This window comes from Chelon labrosus (genome assembly GCF_963514085.1).
Source record: "Chelon labrosus genome assembly, chromosome: 11".
NCBI lineage: Eukaryota > Metazoa > Chordata > Actinopteri > Mugiliformes > Mugilidae > Chelon > Chelon labrosus.
In genome coordinates this window covers 22,241,190-22,259,490 of record NC_140344.1, presented here as the reverse complement: position 1 = coordinate 22,259,490, position 18,301 = coordinate 22,241,190, and the positions used below count along the sequence as shown (strand labels likewise).

The window sequence follows — 18,301 nt, the reverse complement described above, 5'->3', positions numbered from 1 at the left end:
AAATTTCTATTAATTTGCTTCCGACATATCACATTTGAGCCTTTCCTGCTCCATAACTACCAACATGCCTCAAAGTGCAATTTAACCAAGCAGACAGGAGTGTTAAACATCCCGTTCCTCATTTATTTGAATCCTTCAGCTTAAAAATAATGTTCTGGCCGTAAAACTTGAATCTGAAGCCTATGCTTGTGGGGATAAAATGAGAAAAACTCAATATAAACAAACACACCGAATGCGAGGTTGACGCACGGAATCTGTGTGAGAGCAAGAGCCGACATGGAATATTCATCATTACTGTGACGAGAGCACCGTTTGCTGTACGGCCACTCAGGTCCTCTGGCTCGAGTCTGTTGTTGCACAGAGCAGAACTAAAACCCTTGGCGTGGCAGCTTTTAGCTTTTATGCTCCGAGCCACTGGAACAGTCTGCCCCGAGAAACCGAGAGCAGCTGGAAGCACTGAAATTTATAACCGGTCTTCATCCTGGTTTTTGATTATGCATGCTCTACTTACCTTATTTAATTCACTTATTTCACTGTACTCATATCGTAGCCTTAATGTTTTTAAAGCCAGTTCAGTCTACCTTTTATTTTATTTATGAGCTCAATTATAATTATTATCATAGCTATTAATTGTGATATACCCAGTTTTATTTAACTCTATTAGGGTCTACAAATGCTGTGTCTCATCAGATTTCCACTGATGTTCCGTAAACTTACATAGAGTGATTGACAATCTCTCAGTTACAGGCCGTATTATAGACAGAAATGAGTCAGAAAAATGCTGGAGTTTTTGGCTACCTCTGACGAAACCTCAGTAAATCATGACTTGTAAACTGAAATATTCAGGAAACAGGAATAATTCAAATAGGCATTTTTGTCTGAAAACAAAGTGCATTATATTCAAATTATTTAGGTCCTTTGGATGTGCAAGATTCTTCATGCTGCAAAACCACCAACAGAAGCAGCTGATCGGCCCCAGATTGGATCTGACAAGTCGATCCGGGATTCAAGAGACAGAAGCAACTGAAGCAGGCTACAACCAGAAAGATTATTTTTCACTCCCTCTCTCCTAAAGAGGCTAAAAACACCACCAACTATTGCAGGTAACCACATTACATCACATCTGCTACGTTTTGAAATACAGACCTACACTTTAGTCATCAAGGAATGCCTCCTGCGTGAGAAACATTGAGTCTTCATATTGTGTCTTTACATTAGCAGGTTAATGTTCTGTATTAAGACTGGGGAGGGTCCTGGAGAACAAACTGAGGTGGCGTTCAGCTTCCAAAGGGTCCGCTTCCTGTGACTCCAGGCTAGTTGTACAAGGTATGCAATGCCACCAAACTGAATGAAACCCTCCTTACAATAGGCTATATGTACATATATTAATAAGCATCATATAGTAGGGCCAGCACAAGCAGGTTTAGTTGAGAAGAAGACTTATAACTCACAGTTAAGGACTGGGCTCGATCCTGGTCTCGATGTGGAAACTCCTCAGGGTCTCGTCCTTCCTTCAGTCCATTCAGGCATTCGCTTGAGAGGCCTCTCTAGCAGCCAGGCCACCTGAACCAGCTGCGTCCTGCGTGGCGCACCGAGCCACAGTGGGCAGTGGGGACATCCTCACGAAAGAAAAAGAATTCGCAGACATCAGGATGGACGCACCAGTTGTAAAACCATGACTCAATGCGGCCAGAGAGCCGACGTGGCTTCCAGGGTTGTAGTACTTGGAGAGTCATTTTGTTTTGTCCAGCTTTTTTTGTGTGTTTGTTTCCTCGCGTTCTTATTTGTACAAATAAACGGCACACTTTCAACCATGGCTGTTGTTGTTAATGTCACAGTTTGCACCAATACACATGAATCCAAAAGAGAGTCATTTTCTCTAATAAAAGCTGCAAGTTCAAAACATTTTGTTCCCATCACGTCCTCTTCCCACAACCTCCTCTTTTTTGTGTGTGTGTGTGTGTGTCAAGACAATTATCCGACGGATATGAGGACAATTATCCTCATATCCGTCATTTGTCAATTTAACATTACTATTAGCTATGCCCAAAGGCTTTGTAAACTCCACGTGAGCTTGTGCCATCCTCAATCTCGCATTTACATGCGAGATTTGATGACAAGACCGTCGTCCATCTAAATAAGTCACAGTTAAAATGTACACCAAAACAGATAATATGTGTATACAAAATTTTTTTACACATAAGCCTGTATATTTTTCGTTTTACTAAAAAAAATAAAAAATAAAATAAATCTTGACAAATCGAGAAGCCTGTGTCTGAGCCACTGTGGTCTGAGCATGCGTCCTGCCTTTGCACTCCTGTACAGCAGGTGGCGATATACAACAGTATCCGGTTGAGATGCGAGGCGACAGCTGAAATCTATCACAAGACATCATCAGTGGTGAGGAAGTGTGTGTTACGAGAGGTGAGTGTATCTGCGTTTATATCCAGTTAATAACACAGCCGAGCAAACCTTTTGCAGGTATAACTGTGGGTTTACTGTTAACGTTTAGTTATAACGAGTTGCCAGCTTGTTATGTATTGTTAGCACGCTAGCTTGTGGATTTTAAATTCGCAAACCGGTTTGACTAGTTTGTTGTTGTTGTTTTTATGTGGTAAAAATACGTATATACGTACGTATATATATATATATATATATATATATAGAGAGAGAGAGAGAGAGATAGATATATATATGTGTGTGTGTGTGTGTGTGTGTGTGTGTATAATAAAATATATAATCCCTGTAACCTGTTTACTGTTTACATTTGCACTTTTGTCACTTAAGTGACTAAATGAGAATGTTTACATTCTCATTTAGTCACTGTTTAGAAACAGACTGTATGAGTAAATTTACTCAGTCTGTTTACATTCTCCATGGACATTTTAGATAGTTATAACATTTATGGCATGGTAACTTGTATATATTTTGTGTGTTGTATCTTGTTCTATTTCTGTGTTTCTGAATATATATGGATCTGTATACTAATAATATCGTCCTGACTACCAGGAAAAAAAATACAGTCACATTTCTTTTTAAATTCCCCAATTTTTGTAAGGTAATTATGATACTGAAAACATTTTTCTTTTTTGAAACAAACATTTTTATTTTTAAGATATCATATAGGCATAACTGATGGACGACATGTTCCTTAATAATGAGAAAGAATCGTACCATCACAGTCAGGTATCACTGACAAACCCCTAAATGTCCTCTGTAGACAGCAAATTGCATTAATCCAGTAGTACGCAGTGGGGTGGGAGATATTCAGTTCTGCAAATGTCCTCCACAGAGGACAAATTTGACCTACTGGTAGTCAGGAGGATATAGGGGAAAGGTGAGCACCCAAAGCTTCAAACAAAAGTGTTGGGATAATCAATAGCCAGAGATCATGGTCCACAATGGGATGTTTAGTCATTGTCGTGTGTGATTTATTGTTTTCCTCACAATTCAAAACCTTAGGGCAGGCTAACTTGATAACAAAGTCGACCTAAACATGTATTCAGAATAGGGCTTTGACTTTTATTTCTTTGATTAATCTATTGATTATTAGTCGATACAATATCTGTGAATGAAAACCCCATTTCAAACTTAAAGTTTTACTAAATTATACCGTTCCAACAAATGCGCAAATCTATTTTGCATAATTAGGAAATATGTTTTTCAGTCATTAACTAGCTTAATGGCTTGTGCCTATTGTAATTAGAAATACATCTCTATTATCCTGTAGAGGGTCACCATTCAAACACAGCAGACACAGGGAAAACAAGCAGACTCCATGCATGTGATCCATGCAAAACATGCTGTAATGCAACACTAAAGTTTGCTTCCACCCGCTTAGAGCCTAACGATTGATTGAAATTTATGTTGTTTAGTTTTATAGCTCTATATGTGCTGAAACAACTTGTAAATGCATTAGAAAACAGTGCTGCCATGCTAGAGTTTAGCATCTGATGCTGTCTCTTCTCTTCTCAAGAACAACTCATAAGTTCTTTGACCATCAACCAACAATGAGACTAAATTCACTGTAACAGTCCGGCTCAGTTACAGTTGGGAGCAGTCAATTTGCGTAAGTGTGGAACTACTTTTCCCTCTACTTTGGGTTTTTCTTGCAGTTTTGTGTCGAGTTAAGTAGTCAAGGTTGTTGGAGCCTGAATTCAGTGAAAAAATTAAAAATAAAAGCATTTTTCTGTCCCTCCAGGAGCCTTTGCCTTGTGTTGATTGTAAGGAACTGTTCCTCCACCATGGAGGCTGTGGCTGACTTTCTAAGCGTATTCAACGTCAAGGCCAGCGGGTTGTCAGTGACACTCAGCCTCTTCCTCACTTTTCTGGGCCTCCTCTACTGGTAAGTAAATGCCCATAGATTTTTCTCAGAGGTGGAAATTAAGCAAGTTACATTCAGGGGCGGAGTGGGGCACTAAAATCCACCGGGAAAATTCTGACCGCACCGATTGCCACTCCGCCCCTGGTTACATTTATCTTCTAGACATATTCTGTAGAGCTGATATGGGAAAAGACTGTATGAATGAATCTAAGACAGAATTTGGGTGAATCTTGTGTGTATACCCTTTTAATGTTTTATCTTTTATTCTTCACATTAATTTCTCATTTGTACCCTTTTGCATCCAGGTATTCTATCTACCCATATTCATTCCTCTCCCGATATGGCATCAAACATCCGAAGCCAGTTCCTTTCTTTGGAAACTTATTCTTGTTTCGCGAGGTAAGATACCATATAGCATAGGAAAATTGGAATAATATCCAACATCTTCTTCATTTTTGTCCAGCTGGGACTTATTCCTACTTTAAACATTTTTGCAGATCCTTTTTATTAGGCCGTCAGCTGTCACAAAGTCGTGAGCTGCCATGATGTTAACTTTTCTGTGCTTTACATTAGGTAGCTGTCCAAATACAAGGTTGACCCCAACATGGGATTGTTTTGAGACTGATCATGTTTTTTTTAACATTGTTTTCAGGGCTTTTTCAGACCTCTCACTGATCTTATAAATACACATGGCAGAGTTTGTGGGTAAGTAAAATATACTTTCTACATCAGCTCCTGATAAAACAAGAGTCTGAACATTTTACAGTTTTTAATTCTCCACACTGCGCAATAAAGTGTACACTTGGCTCGTCAGCATTTGGGTTTGTTGATTCCACACATTTGGTACACGCTGTATGTTTCAGGTATTATTTGGGACGGAGGCCCATTGTGGTGATAGGTGACCCTGATATGCTCAGACAAGTGATGGTCAAGGACTTCAGTAGCTTCCCAAACAGAATGGTAGGGACATTAATCAAAGCATGTAACTGCACACTAAGTGCTTATTTGTGACTCCAACACAAGCTTTAATAGGTTTAACAGAGGTTTGTGCTTTTATTCTTCTGTCTTTCTATGCAGGCTTTTCGCTTTGCTACCAAGCCCATGAGTGACTCTCTACTCATGCTTAGAAGTGAACAGTGGAAGAGAGTACGGAGCATCCTTACCCCTACCTTCAGTGCTGCCAAGATGAAAGAAGTGAGACAGTAATGTTCTGATACTATTTGTTTGCGTGTTTATTAATATTTTGACCCATAACAGCATTTCTGCTGTTTAGTTAGTACTTGTTGTCTTTGTGGAACCAAATCATCCCAAGTATGTGACTTTGGTTCCGTTCAGAGGTTGCATTAACATCCGTTCTGGGCAATCTGATGGTAAATGGGCAGCTTAAAGTACACATGTGAACATATCCAGGATTCAATGAGGTCGCATTTGACTGATCCGATCTCAGAGCACATTTGGAGGTGGTAGTTCCTTTGGTAGTGTGAACACAATGCATCCTGACCATCTACTCAGCAGTGGTGCTCTTGCATAAGCAGCATTTTACCTCAATCATTCAAAAACACACAACTGCCATTATAAAATGATCTCCTGAATAGGAAAAAGCTCATCCAAGTCCTATCTGTTCATAACTAATGAGAGCCTGTTATGTTAAAAAACGATTACCACCGTTTGTACGAGGCAAAGAACCAACACAATAATCGCACGCTCAAAAGGCTCTCCTATGGCAGGAATGGAGTGGAGCAGGAGGGACAAGCTGAATAGGCTTGCCAACCACCTGGCACATGTGACGGCTATGACAGTACTTTTTAATCCAGGCCAAAATAAGTGCTTACGGATCAACGGATACGTCCAGGTCCGGACTACAGACTTTCACGTTCCAATCCGAGTTACCCATGTAACCGACTGACATTTACTCACAAGCACATCCTGATCAATGAAAGAACGCAATGGTTCCATGACTAGCTTTATCAGCACTTACCGTACTTGCAAAATACTAAACTAATGCCGAGTGTGCTCTGAGCAGCATTTTTTCCCCCTTCCTTAGTTCAGCTTCCTCTGCAAAAACTGGAGCAAACAAGATATCAGACAAAACACCGTCAATGTCACGAATAGCCGAGACTGTTCATCAAACTCTGCGGTATTTTCAGCCAGCTCAGTAGCAACAGAAACCAACTGCATCTGCAACACAACCATGTTCAAAGTCCACCAATTTACTTGGATTTACTTATATGGACTTGAGCCATTTTTTTTTCCCCCACACAATTTGCTCTGCATGCAAGACACCAAAATTGCAACTACTATTTGCAACAACTAATCTTTTCCACACATTATCAAGAGAGGAATTAGCCAAACACTGCTCAAGATCAGACAGTGTCATGATGGCTAACGGCAGCAATCAGTTGCAGCTGCACACCTCAATTACACACTCAACTCGCTAAGCACAAAACAACCTACCTCAACTTTTAAATTTGCCGGTAAAAGAATATCCTGTACCTGGGTGAAATTATCCCAAATTGATCCTGGAGATCCCAGATGAGCCTGAATTAATGTTACAACTCAGTTCTGCTCAGGGATGAAGGAAGCAACATTAAACCAGATTTAACTGGTTTTCAGTGATGATAAAGTTCAGAGATGATCAAAAGGAAAACTTTACTCCTAATTCAAAACACATCAATAAACACCCCACCGAAATGTCTCTATACAAATATTAGCTAGCTCTTAGGCTTAACAGTGTTTCAAGTTCTCGATAACTAAATACTTAAAACGGTCATTTTCAATAACAATAAGCACAAAATACACACAGAGGCAAACACCAGAGTCAGTCAAACTGTCCAAGTCCAGTTCCACTCTGGCAGAATGATGTCAGCACGGTATTTAAATAGAGCTCAGAACCAATCAGATGACCGTCCATCAAAGGGCATGGTGATGCTTATCCAATCACAGACGAGGAACAGCACAGGCACATCTGCATACCTGACAACTGAGAGGGAACATCACAACAGGCACAGTAATAGCAGTGGCCATAACGGAGCCTTTTAAATTGTTCTGCTCTTGTAGCTGTGAACCAAATAATGAATAAATCTAAACACGAATTAACAGAATAAATAACTTAAAACACAACAAACAGCTGTTCATGGTTCTGATACAGCGGTAGCGACCTATTATACGTAGCGGCAGTTGCAATATTCCGCAACACCCCAAAGAATAGTGGTGTTCAATTGCGTACAGAGTGCCGAACTGAGAGCGCATATCAGTGCTGGTCAGTTGCGTTCACATTGCCCAGGTCAGATGTCGCGGCGAGGTCTGATCGGGGCCTTTATCTCTGTATTTGTGTGCAGATGGTGCCGCTTATCAACACAGCGATTGATGCCCTCATGAACAACTTGAATGTCCACGCTGAGTCAGGGGAGGCCTTTGACATCCACAAGTAATCACAAGTACCTATGGTTATAAAAATGATTTTAAATGACTGTCTGTCTTGTGTCTTATTGTTGTTTGTTTGGTTTTATTTTTCTCTCAGGTGTTTTGGCTGCTTTACAATGGATGTTATTGCCACTGTGGCGTTTGGAACTCAAGTGGACTCACAGAACAACCCGGACGATCCGTTTGTCCGCCACGCACAGATGTTCTTCTCCATGTCTTTCTTCAGGCCCATCTTCATGTTTTTCAGTCAGTCATTATTTCTTACTGAAGAGAAAGAAAGAGATTTATGTAGTGCATTTATAGAAGAAGACAACGAAGACATACAAATTCAATATTCTTTAAGCATAGACCAGACTGTCATCTCTGACATAGATTTAAGTGGTGACTATGGCAGTCTAGTGTATGGGTTTTCCAAGTATTTTTAGGCTTAGGCTTAGCTATAGGGAAATTAAGCCGAAACAAAATTCTTTTGTAAGGTTTTTTTCAACATCATTGGTCCTTGTATATGCTCATGTATAGAACTGGCATTTCAAGATGGTTAACACATTTTAATATTTGTCTGTCCAGTTGCTTTTCCTGCCATAGCTGCTCCTCTTGTGGGAATCCTCCCCAACAAAAGACGGGACGAGATGAATCACTTTTTCATCAACACCATTCAGAAAATCATCAAACAGAGAGAGGAACAGCCTTCTGAGCAGGTCTGGTTTAAAAAAAAAAAAGCAAAAAAAGCACAAATTTTAAAGTGTCTTAATATACTGTGCAACATAGATACAGTCATTTAAATTCTTATTATTATTTTAGAGACGTAGAGACTTCCTTCAGCTGATGTTAAATGCTCGAACCAGCAAAGACTCCGTGTCTTTGGAACACTTTGACACAGCGAACCATGGTGATGAGATTGATCACAACATGCCCTCGACCTCGGATCAGGACGACGGCCATCCACGGCAACAGGAGCCGTCCGCCAGGGGCCAACAGAAAAAAATGATCACTGAGGATGAGATAGTGGGTCAGGCTTTTGTCTTTCTTGTGGCAGGCTACGAAACCAGCAGTAACACATTAGGGTTCACCTGCTACTTGCTGGCACTGAATCCTGAATGTCAGCGCAAAGTGCAAGAAGAAGTGGATGATTTCTTCACCAAATATGTGAGTGTGCTGCGCTCTGCTGGGAACTTTTGTGCTTCCTGTTCTTGTGACATGAGCTGACCATTGAGGACAGCGGTTTATCTCATGCTACTTGTTGTTGCAGGACTCACCAAATTATGCAAATGTACAGGAGCTGAAGTATTTGGACATGGTTATAAGTGAAGCGTTACGCCTCTACCCTCCTGGATTCAGGTAAAAGAAGACGTTATAGCTCTCATTCATTGTTACGATTGTAGTCGTGTGTAGAGAATGAGGGATTCACCTTTTCTATGGCGTCTTGTCCCGCTTAGGTTTGCACGTGAAGTCGACCAAGACTGTGTGGTGAATGGCCTCTTCCTTCCCAAAGGATTGACACTGGAGATCCCAGCCAGCTTTCTCCACTATGACCCAGAGCACTGGCCGGAGCCTGAGAAGTTCATCCCTGAGAGGTTTTTCAGTTTTGTCTAAAATTTGTAGAAGTCTGCACCGCTCTCAATCAACTTGGTAGTTGAAATTGACAACACCCATACAAAATATACTTACTTAGTACGTCGTACTTATCATAACGATAAATGCTAGCCTAAAAAATAGCTTCCTTTGGCTGACTCTGTACATTTGCTTGGTAAAAGCTGATCGAAGATCAGGTCAGAGCTGTGAGTCCACACCAAAGCAGCAGTGAAACCAGATTTGTTTTGCTGTTTAATCATCCGTTGAGGTTGTTCATTTGTTTACTTCAATAAGGCATAATCAGTTTTCCTGTTGGTCAGTTGTAGCCTGGAAGACAGACAAACTTCCGACTCACACAAAAGATCTGTCTGGCTAATAAAATGATTTGGGACAGGAGAGTATCCGCGACATAGTTGTACCCGTCATCTGAGCGCCATGGACTTGAGTTTGTTTGCAACAGAATGACTCGGTTGTATAACTATCCAATTGCATGCTTGGGTTTGAGTCTGGATACGCCAGGCTGGGTAAGTTGTGAACGCGACTGCCTTAGTGTAATTCTTCCATTGTGTTTCAGGCCTGATTGGGTAGACTGGTTTTATTTCAGTTACTGTAAAATGCCAGTGTATAAAACAGACAGAGAGAGATTTTGTTTCAAGGGGGTTTTCACGTTGTATTTAAGGTTTACACCAGAGGCTAAAGCCAAACGACATCCGTACGTGTACCTTCCATTCGGGGCCGGTCCCCGTAACTGTGTGGGAATGAGGCTCGCCCAGCTGGAAATGAGGATGGCTTTGGTGCACCTGTTCCGCAAGTTCAACGTTGTGGCCTGCTCTGAGACCAAGGTAAGACGAAGCAGATTCTCAGGAAAAGAGAAAAATATTGGTTGAGAGTAAAATATACAATCATTTGTTAATGAACACATTTAAGATTATTATTATTAGTTGGTCAGTACAGAGAGTGTGTTTTCGTAAAGATAAGGGTAAATGTAGGAATGGCCAAAAGCTGCTAGTACAGTACACTGCTTACCAATAATTACAAATTCAGCTTTATTGTTTATTGGACAACCGAAATGTGTACAATTTGCCAAAAGACACTGTTTCACTGGTCATCTTATTCCATATTTGATTTTGAAAATAATTGTACATTTACACAAATATGTTTTTTTTTTTTTTTCCATCTTTCAGGTTCCTCTTGAGTTAAAGTCATCAAGCACCCTTGGACCCAAAAATGGCATATATGTGAAAATCACAAAAAGAGATATGTGAGGAGTAAATTCTTCCGTCACATTATTAGAAACTCACCACTAATTGTACAATCGCTGGCTCACTTTTAAGCGTGATTCTGTCTTTTTATTCTTGATTTATAACTAAATATTACCAGTTACTCATCAAACCTTATTGTACCAAGTGGGCCAAGGTAACATTATAATTATAGCATTGCAGCTGTAACGATAGATGATATGACTGCAGTGGTTTAAGTGCTCTTTACCTGTATAATCAGATATTTATATATATATGTAATAGAATATATATTACATTCCTTCTTATCTCCCTATCGATAAATTCATTGTCATCCAAAAAGCAATAATATGATTTGTGTGAAAAATAAATGAGTGAAATGGGCCTAGCTTTTTTGTAATGTGTTTATTTGGTAACAATCACTTCATTTTCGTATATGAATAAAGTATTATCATTATTAACAGCACCCATTAGCTCCCATGTCAAAAAACAAAACATAATAAACACAGTAAGACTGTGCAGTGCAACAAGTATTTTCTGACACCATCTCATTGAGTTGCTTCCAACTTGATCCTTCTTTCTTGTTTCATTATTGTGCTTTGCAATACATCAAACCTCTTAACAGTATCATATAATAACACTATAGCAGACATTATAATTGATTATGATCACCTTGAAGTCTATTGTATCAAAATTAATGTAATTTCTTCCCCCTCTGCTGCAAAACACCATGAACCTTTTTTGTTCAATCTAAAGTGCATCAAATAATCAGACTATGATAGAGAGTGCAGCATTACGACTTACGAGTAGTTGATAATGTACTCTGGATAAATCTGCTGCTTTTCAAAGATGACATATATGCTGGGGTCCTTCTCGCAGTTAACGCAGCTGTCGTACAGAGTTTTGCTTCTTCCTTTTGGAGGGGGTCGGACGTAGCTGCTGCTACCCTTGATGTAGTCCCCCACCAGGACCAGAGCAACAAACATGACCTTGTTTCGGTTTCCTTTGACATTAGAATAGTTGTCTGAGTAGGATGCATCTCTGGCAAAGTAGCTTCCTAAAAAATATAATGAAGTTTTATTAATGACATTGAAAAGCAGTGTTTGGTTCTTTTTTTTAATATAGCAAAATACTGAAATCTGTATTTTTTTGGGGGAAAAAAATAATTCTTTCATGGCTTGTCAGCTCTTGGCATTGTAAACTATATATTCATCGTATAACTAGAATGGATAAGGAGGCTGCATTGCATCCCCTTTGCCGTAGGCCGTGCCATGGACACCACACATCCTCCAGTCAAAGTTCTGCTCACAGATGGCCTCAACCAGGGACTCATCCGTCCCGTGAAACAAATGTAGCTTATTCACAAGCTTCCCTCCACCCCTTTTCTTCATCTGATCTTCCTGCCTGGAGTAAAAAATATGCGAGAATGTTACATATGGGGACATATGGCTCCTCCGTCTGCAGCAGAGGGAAGATTTGGTCTTCATAAAGATAGGGGAAACAGCTAATCTAGGAGAAGACCAATGGAGACCTCAATCAGTTGCTCTACCTTTGATAACTTCTACTGGTAAAGGTTTCACAGTTAACACTAAATATCACTTTTCCTATCTAACTGGCCAAAACTGCCTCCAATAAATAGATTACCATTGAAAGAGATTCCACAGGGAGGGGTTCTGGATCCTCTGGATGCTGTTAATTTTACTCTGAGGCATGGTGCGCATGAACAACATCTGAACCATGTTGTACTCATTCGCGTCGTTGGAGAGTTGAACAAGCTGAAAGAGAAAAATGAAGTACAGATAAGTAACTCATTAATGAAAAACGTCACTATGCACCTGTTTATTAAAATAACAAAACACAGTAAAATGTAGAAAGTATTTATCACAATATACACTCTCAAAGATACCTTGTATCCAAACTCAGGAAGTGCATTCTTGTCCCACTGTGATGGGACACTTTCAGGTTTGGAGGAATTGGGGCTCTGTGATGGCGTACTGCAGGAAAGATACAGTACAGAAGTTATTGTCTTAGTGAAGTCCCTTGAGGCAGACATATACAAAAACAGGAATGTTATGTTTACAAGGAACATATGACTGGAAATCAAATCACCTCTTCAGCTTCATCTCCACATCCTCAGCAGACACGAAGCGAGGCCTCCGTCTGACGTCTCTCTTGGTTTTGAATTTTACGTTCTCCTGATGCATCCGCTGGGCTCCTGATGCATCTTTGAGGTGGAGCACATACTGCTGCTGGCCAGCGGTGAAATGAATTTCTGTGTCTCTGTCTGCCAGGTACACATTCTCCAGGGATTCAGAAGTGACTGTGGCTGGTGTTGCACCACCACCCTAAAGAGAACGCAAAGAGCATAAAACTACTGACTTCTCATCCAGTCATCATTGAACAAAGATGCATACAGTGGGTACATAACATCATAAGTCTAGGAAGAATAACCCAACTGCACAAGTGTGCTCCTAGTTTTATAACCAGGTATGTGTCTGTGTTTAGAATCGAAATAGTGCAAGCAGAACGAGCCCGTTTCTGAACCTGGTTCTAGGGAGGTCCAGTAGCAGCTCGTCTGTTGATCGCAGAGCTCTGGTGCCCGGCCATTAAGACACTTAAAAACCAGTAGTAAAATTTGAAAATGAATCCTAAAATGGACTGGAAGCCAGTGTAGGGATGCCAGTACTGATGTAATGTAATCTTGTCATTATTTGTCCCAGTTAAAAGACGAGCTGCTGCATTTAGGGTCTACAAATGCTGTGTCTCATCAGATTTAGAGTGATAGAGTGATTGACAATCTCTCAGTTACAAGCCGTATTATAGACAGAAATGAGTCAGAAAAATGCTGGAGTTTTTGGCTACCTCTGACCATGAAATCAAGCTGACGAAACCTCAGTAAATCATGACTTGTAAACTGAAATATTCAGGAAACAGGAATAATTCAAATAGGCGTTTTTGTCTGAAAACACAGTGCATTATATTCAAACTATTTAGGTCCTTTGGATGTTACAATTTCCAAGATTCTTCATGCTGCAAAACCACCAACAGAAGCAGCTGATCGGCCCCAGATTGGATCTGACAAGTCGATCCGGGATTCAAGAGACAGAAGCAACTGAAGCAGGCTTCAACCAGAAAGATTATTTTTCACTCCCTCTCTCCTAAAGAGGCTAAAAACACCACCAACTATTGCAGGTAACCACATTACATCACATCTGCTACGTTTTGAAATACAGACCTACACTTTAGTCATCAAGGAATGCCTCCTGCGTGAGAAACATTGAGTCTTCCTTTTCATATTATGTCTTTACATTAGAAGGTTAATGTTCTGTATTAAGACTGGGGAGGGTCCTGGAGAACAAACTGAAAGAGGTGGCGTTCAGCTTCCAAAGGGTCCGCTTCCTGTGACTCCAGGCTAGTTGTACAAGGTATGCAATGCCACAAAACTGAACGAAACCCTCCTTACAATATATGTACATATTTTAAGAAGCATCATATAGTAGGGCCAGCACAAGCAGGTTTAGTTGAGAAGAAGACTTATAACTCACAGTTAAGGACTGGGCTCGATCCTGGTCTCGATGTGGAAACTCCTCAGGGTCTCGTCCTTCCTTCAGTCCATTCAGGCGTTCGCTTGGGAGGCCTCTCTAGCAGCCCGGCCACCTGAACCAGCCGCGTCCTGCGTGGCGCACCGAGCCACAGTGGGCAGTGGGGACATCCTCACGAACGACGTGGCTTCCAGGGTTGTAGTACTTGGAGAGTCATTTTGTTTTGTCCAGCTTTTTTTGTGTGTTTGTTTCCTCGCGTTCTCATTTGTACAAATAAACGGCACACTTTCAACCATGGCTGTTGTTGTTAATGTCACAGTTTGCACCAATACACATGAATCCAAAAGAGAGTCATTTTCTCTAATAAAAGCTGCAAGTTCAAAACATTTTGTTCCCATCTCGTCCTCTTCCCACAACCTGTTATTTTCCTCTTCTGAACGTCTTTTGTGTGTGTGTGTGTCAAGACAATTTCTCATATCCGTCATTTGTCAATTTAACATTACTATTAGCTACTGCCCAAAGGCTTTGTAAACTCCACGTGAGCTTGTGCCATCCTCAATCTCGCACTTACATGCGAGATTTGATGACAAGACCGTCGTCCATCTAAATAAGTCACAGTTAAAATGTACACCAAAACAGATAATATGTGTATACAAAAAAAATACACATAAGCCTGTATATTTTTCGTTTTACTAAAATAGAAAAAGAAAAAGAAAAATCATGACAAATCGAGAAGCCTGTGTCTGAGCCACTATGGTCTGAGCATGCGTCCTGCCTTTGCACTCCTGTACTACAGCAGGTGGCGATATAAACCCCAGCAACCGGTTGAGATGCGAGGCGACAGCTGAAATCTAGAGGTGTGCGATACCGCTAGATTTGATATCGATCAAATACCAAGTAAATACAGGGCTAGTATCGCCGATACCGATACTTTTTAATAATTACGGTGGATGCATTATCAGTCTGAATTAATCTAAATCTGAATGAATTTTCATGACATTTAAGTGTTTTTGTGATTTGCCTTTTGGATTATTAATCAGTTAAAATCCAGTATAGAATGTGGGCAAAGTTTATAAGTAAATAGAAAATACTTTATTATCACAATAAAAGTGTGTTCAAAAACAACACAACATGATCACTTGAGGACAAATAAAAACAAATTATTTTTCAGGCAGAGTGTTCAGAAACTACAATACAATTATAAAACTAAATCTCTTCCTTCATTGCACTTCTTTCTGGATTTGGATGTAGGCTACAAAATTATCACTCCACAAAAAATACTATAAATAATATAAGGAAGTGTTTAGGAAGTACAATACAATACAAAAATAAGACAACATTTCTCCCTTTTACTTCACTTTTTTCTTCTTTTCAGGGGTCTGTCGGGGCCAGGTGGGCGGGGGATTTTAAAAATTTCCATATTCTTATACAAGTTTGTTGCGTTACCACTGTATCTTACAGCCTTTTTACAAATGGTAGCTACAGCTTGCTATCGTTTCATTTTCGGCCCGAAAATATAACCAAACAACCCTACTTGTTTTCTTGTTAAATTTTCTGATGATACTGCTCTGCTGTCACTCCTCCATGGCGCAGAGTCAGACCACGGACGTGCACTTCCTGATTTTGTGTGACGACAGCTTTCTCGACCTCAATGTTCTTAAAACTAAGGAACTCATCATCGATTTTAGAAAAAAAGGGACAAATACCTCAGTATGCAGGATTCATGGTGAGGATGTGGAGATCGTAAATTCTTATAAATATCTGGGTACGGTTTTTGATTCTCAACTGAAGTTTGAAATGAACTCTGAATCAGTGGTCAAACGTGCCCAGCAGAGAGTCCATTTATTGCGCAGGATTAATTCATTCGGGGTCTCCAGATCTATACTGTGCACTGTGTATCTGTCTTATATTGAGAGCCTTCTTACCTTTTCTTTCATTTGTTGGTTTGGTAACATTACAGTGAAGGACTGTAATATTGTGAAAGTCTGCTCCAAAATAATTGGAATCCAAATGTGCGACCTGAATTCTCTTTGGGAGAAACGTGTCCTCCAAAAAGCAAAAAGTCTGATGAACCAACATCATATTCTGGAAGATGAATTTGTTCTTATGCCATCAGGTCGGCGTTACTTGCAGCCTTCCAGAAAGACAAACCGTTACGCAAGATCATTTATTCCTTCAGCAATTACGCTATTAAATATTGAGCTGAGGAAATAATTATTGACTGATCTGTTCTTGGCACAATGCACTTTAGGAGCTACGGATATGTGCAATCCATCTTCCATTTATTTATTTATTTATTGCATTTTTATTACATTTTTGGCAATTTTTAATTTTGTATTTCTTACTGTGTTTTTAATAAGCACACATTATCTTTATTCTGGGCTGCTATTTTTATTTTTATCTTATTTTTATTTTTCTCTATCAGGACAAGCAGTTATTTGTATTATTTTTATCATTATTTACTCTGCTTCTGATGTCTTGTTATTTATAACTTGTACTGTCTTGGACCCAGACCTTATCACGTTACTCCTGCTATATACTATTGCTGTGTGAATGGTTGTATGTCTAGATGGTGGACTGTAGAAACTGAATTGCCCTTTGGGGATTAATAAAGCTTTCTGTATTCTGTATCTGTATCTGTATCTACTCTTTCTCTCGTTGTGTGCAATGCGTTGCTGCTGGCTGGGCCTGACAGGTAGCGGTGGGCGGTGTTCGGTCACCTGGCGTCGCGGAGTCACGTGACGGTACAACAAACACACGAGGGGGGAGGAGGAGCAAAATGAGCCTGCTCTGCTCTGAGACAGCAGCGGCATTTAGACTGTCAGGTCGCCTCTTAATGAAACGAGAGAAACTGAAACTTAAGTATCGATCTCATTACGTTGGTATCGATCAATCTCGATATCTTTTGCTCCTCCTCCCCCCTCGATATCGATATTTGGATCGATCCGCCCACCACTACTGAAATCTATCACAAGACATCATCAGTGTTGGGGAAGTGTGTTACGGGAGGTGAGTGTATCTGCGTTTATATCCAGTTAATAACACAGCTGAGCAAACCCTTTGCAGGTATATCTGTGGGTTTACTGTTAACGTTTAGTTTTAGCGAGTTGCCGGCTTGCTATGTTTTATTAGCGCGCCAGCTTGTGGATTTAAAATTCTCTAATGGTTTTACTAGTTTGTTGTTTTTATGTGGTAGCCTACCATGACACCGTGTCCTAAGGCACGTTTGCATACTGAATATAAGTTAGCATGGATAAGCCTTCATTTGAAAAAATAAAATATATATAATATATAATAAAAAATAGGATATAGGGGAAAGGTGAGCACCCAAAGCTTCAAACAAAAGTGTTGGCATAATCAATAGCCAGAGATCATTGTCTACAAAGGTGTGCTGACTCATTGTCGTGTGTGATTTATTGTTTTCCTCACAATTCAAAACCTTAGGGCAGGCTGACCTATAACATACTCGACCTCAACATGTATTCAGAATAGGGCTTTGACTTTTATTTCTTCGATTAATCTATTGATTATTAGTCGATACAATATCTATGAATGAAAACCCATTTTTAAAGCTTTACTAAATTATACACTTCCAACAAATGTGCAATCTATTTTGCATAATGAGGAAATATGTTTTTCAGTCATTAACTAGCTTAATGACTTGTGCCTATTGTAATTAGAAATACATCTCTATTATCCTGTAGAGGGTCACCATCCAAACACAGCAGACACAGGGAAAACACGCAGACTCCATGCATGTGATCCATGCGAAACATGCTGTGATCCAACACTAAAGTTTGCTTCCACCGGCTTAGAGCCTAATGATTGATTGAAATTTGTTGTTTAGTTTTATGGGTCTATATGTGCAGAAACAACTTGTAAATGCACTAGAAAACAGTGCTGCCAGTCTTCTCAAAAACAACTCATAAGGACACAACAACAACTCTGAGTTCTCTGACCATCAACCAACAATCAGACTAAATTCACTGTAACAGTCCGGCTCAGTTACAGTTGGGAGCAGTCAATTTGCGTAAGTGTGGAACCACTTTTCCCTCTACTTTGGGTTTTTCTTGCAGTTTTGCGTCGAGTTAAGTCGAGTTGTTGGAGCATGAAATCAGTAAAAAAATTAAAAAGTAAAAGCTTTTTTCTGTCCCTTCAGGAGCCTTTGCCTTGTGTTGATTGTAAGGCACTTTTCTCCCACC

General features: G+C 40.0%; 2 protein-coding genes across 2 annotated transcripts; one reads left to right on the top strand and one right to left on the bottom strand.

Moving 5' to 3' along the window:
* Positions 1-2,376: 2,376 nt before the first annotated feature.
* Positions 2,377-10,902, top strand: tbxas1 (thromboxane A synthase 1 (platelet)). Its single transcript, XM_084554712.1, has 15 exons — positions 2,377-2,424; positions 3,977-4,069; positions 4,202-4,345; positions 4,630-4,723; positions 4,977-5,029; positions 5,188-5,284; positions 5,402-5,518; positions 7,663-7,751; positions 7,845-7,993; positions 8,315-8,445; positions 8,549-8,893; positions 8,997-9,085; positions 9,184-9,321; positions 9,999-10,161; positions 10,504-10,902. The coding sequence occupies exons 3-15, from the start codon at positions 4,245-4,247 to the stop codon at positions 10,582-10,584; spliced, it is 1,647 nt and encodes a 548-aa protein (XP_084410838.1). The 5' UTR covers positions 2,377-2,424; positions 3,977-4,069; positions 4,202-4,244; the 3' UTR covers positions 10,585-10,902.
* A 367-nt stretch (positions 10,903-11,269) lies between these two features.
* On the bottom strand, positions 11,270-14,701 carry LOC311495424 (protein mono-ADP-ribosyltransferase PARP12-like). Its single transcript, XM_084554860.1, has 7 exons — positions 14,103-14,701; positions 12,667-12,902; positions 12,464-12,551; positions 12,202-12,332; positions 12,107-12,121; positions 11,810-12,066; positions 11,270-11,614 (listed from the first exon to the last, which is right to left on the bottom strand). The coding sequence occupies exons 2-7, from the start codon at positions 12,759-12,761 to the stop codon at positions 11,358-11,360; spliced, it is 843 nt and encodes a 280-aa protein (XP_084410986.1). The 5' UTR covers positions 12,762-12,902; positions 14,103-14,701; the 3' UTR covers positions 11,270-11,357.
* Between the last annotated feature and the right edge of the window lie 3,600 nt (positions 14,702-18,301).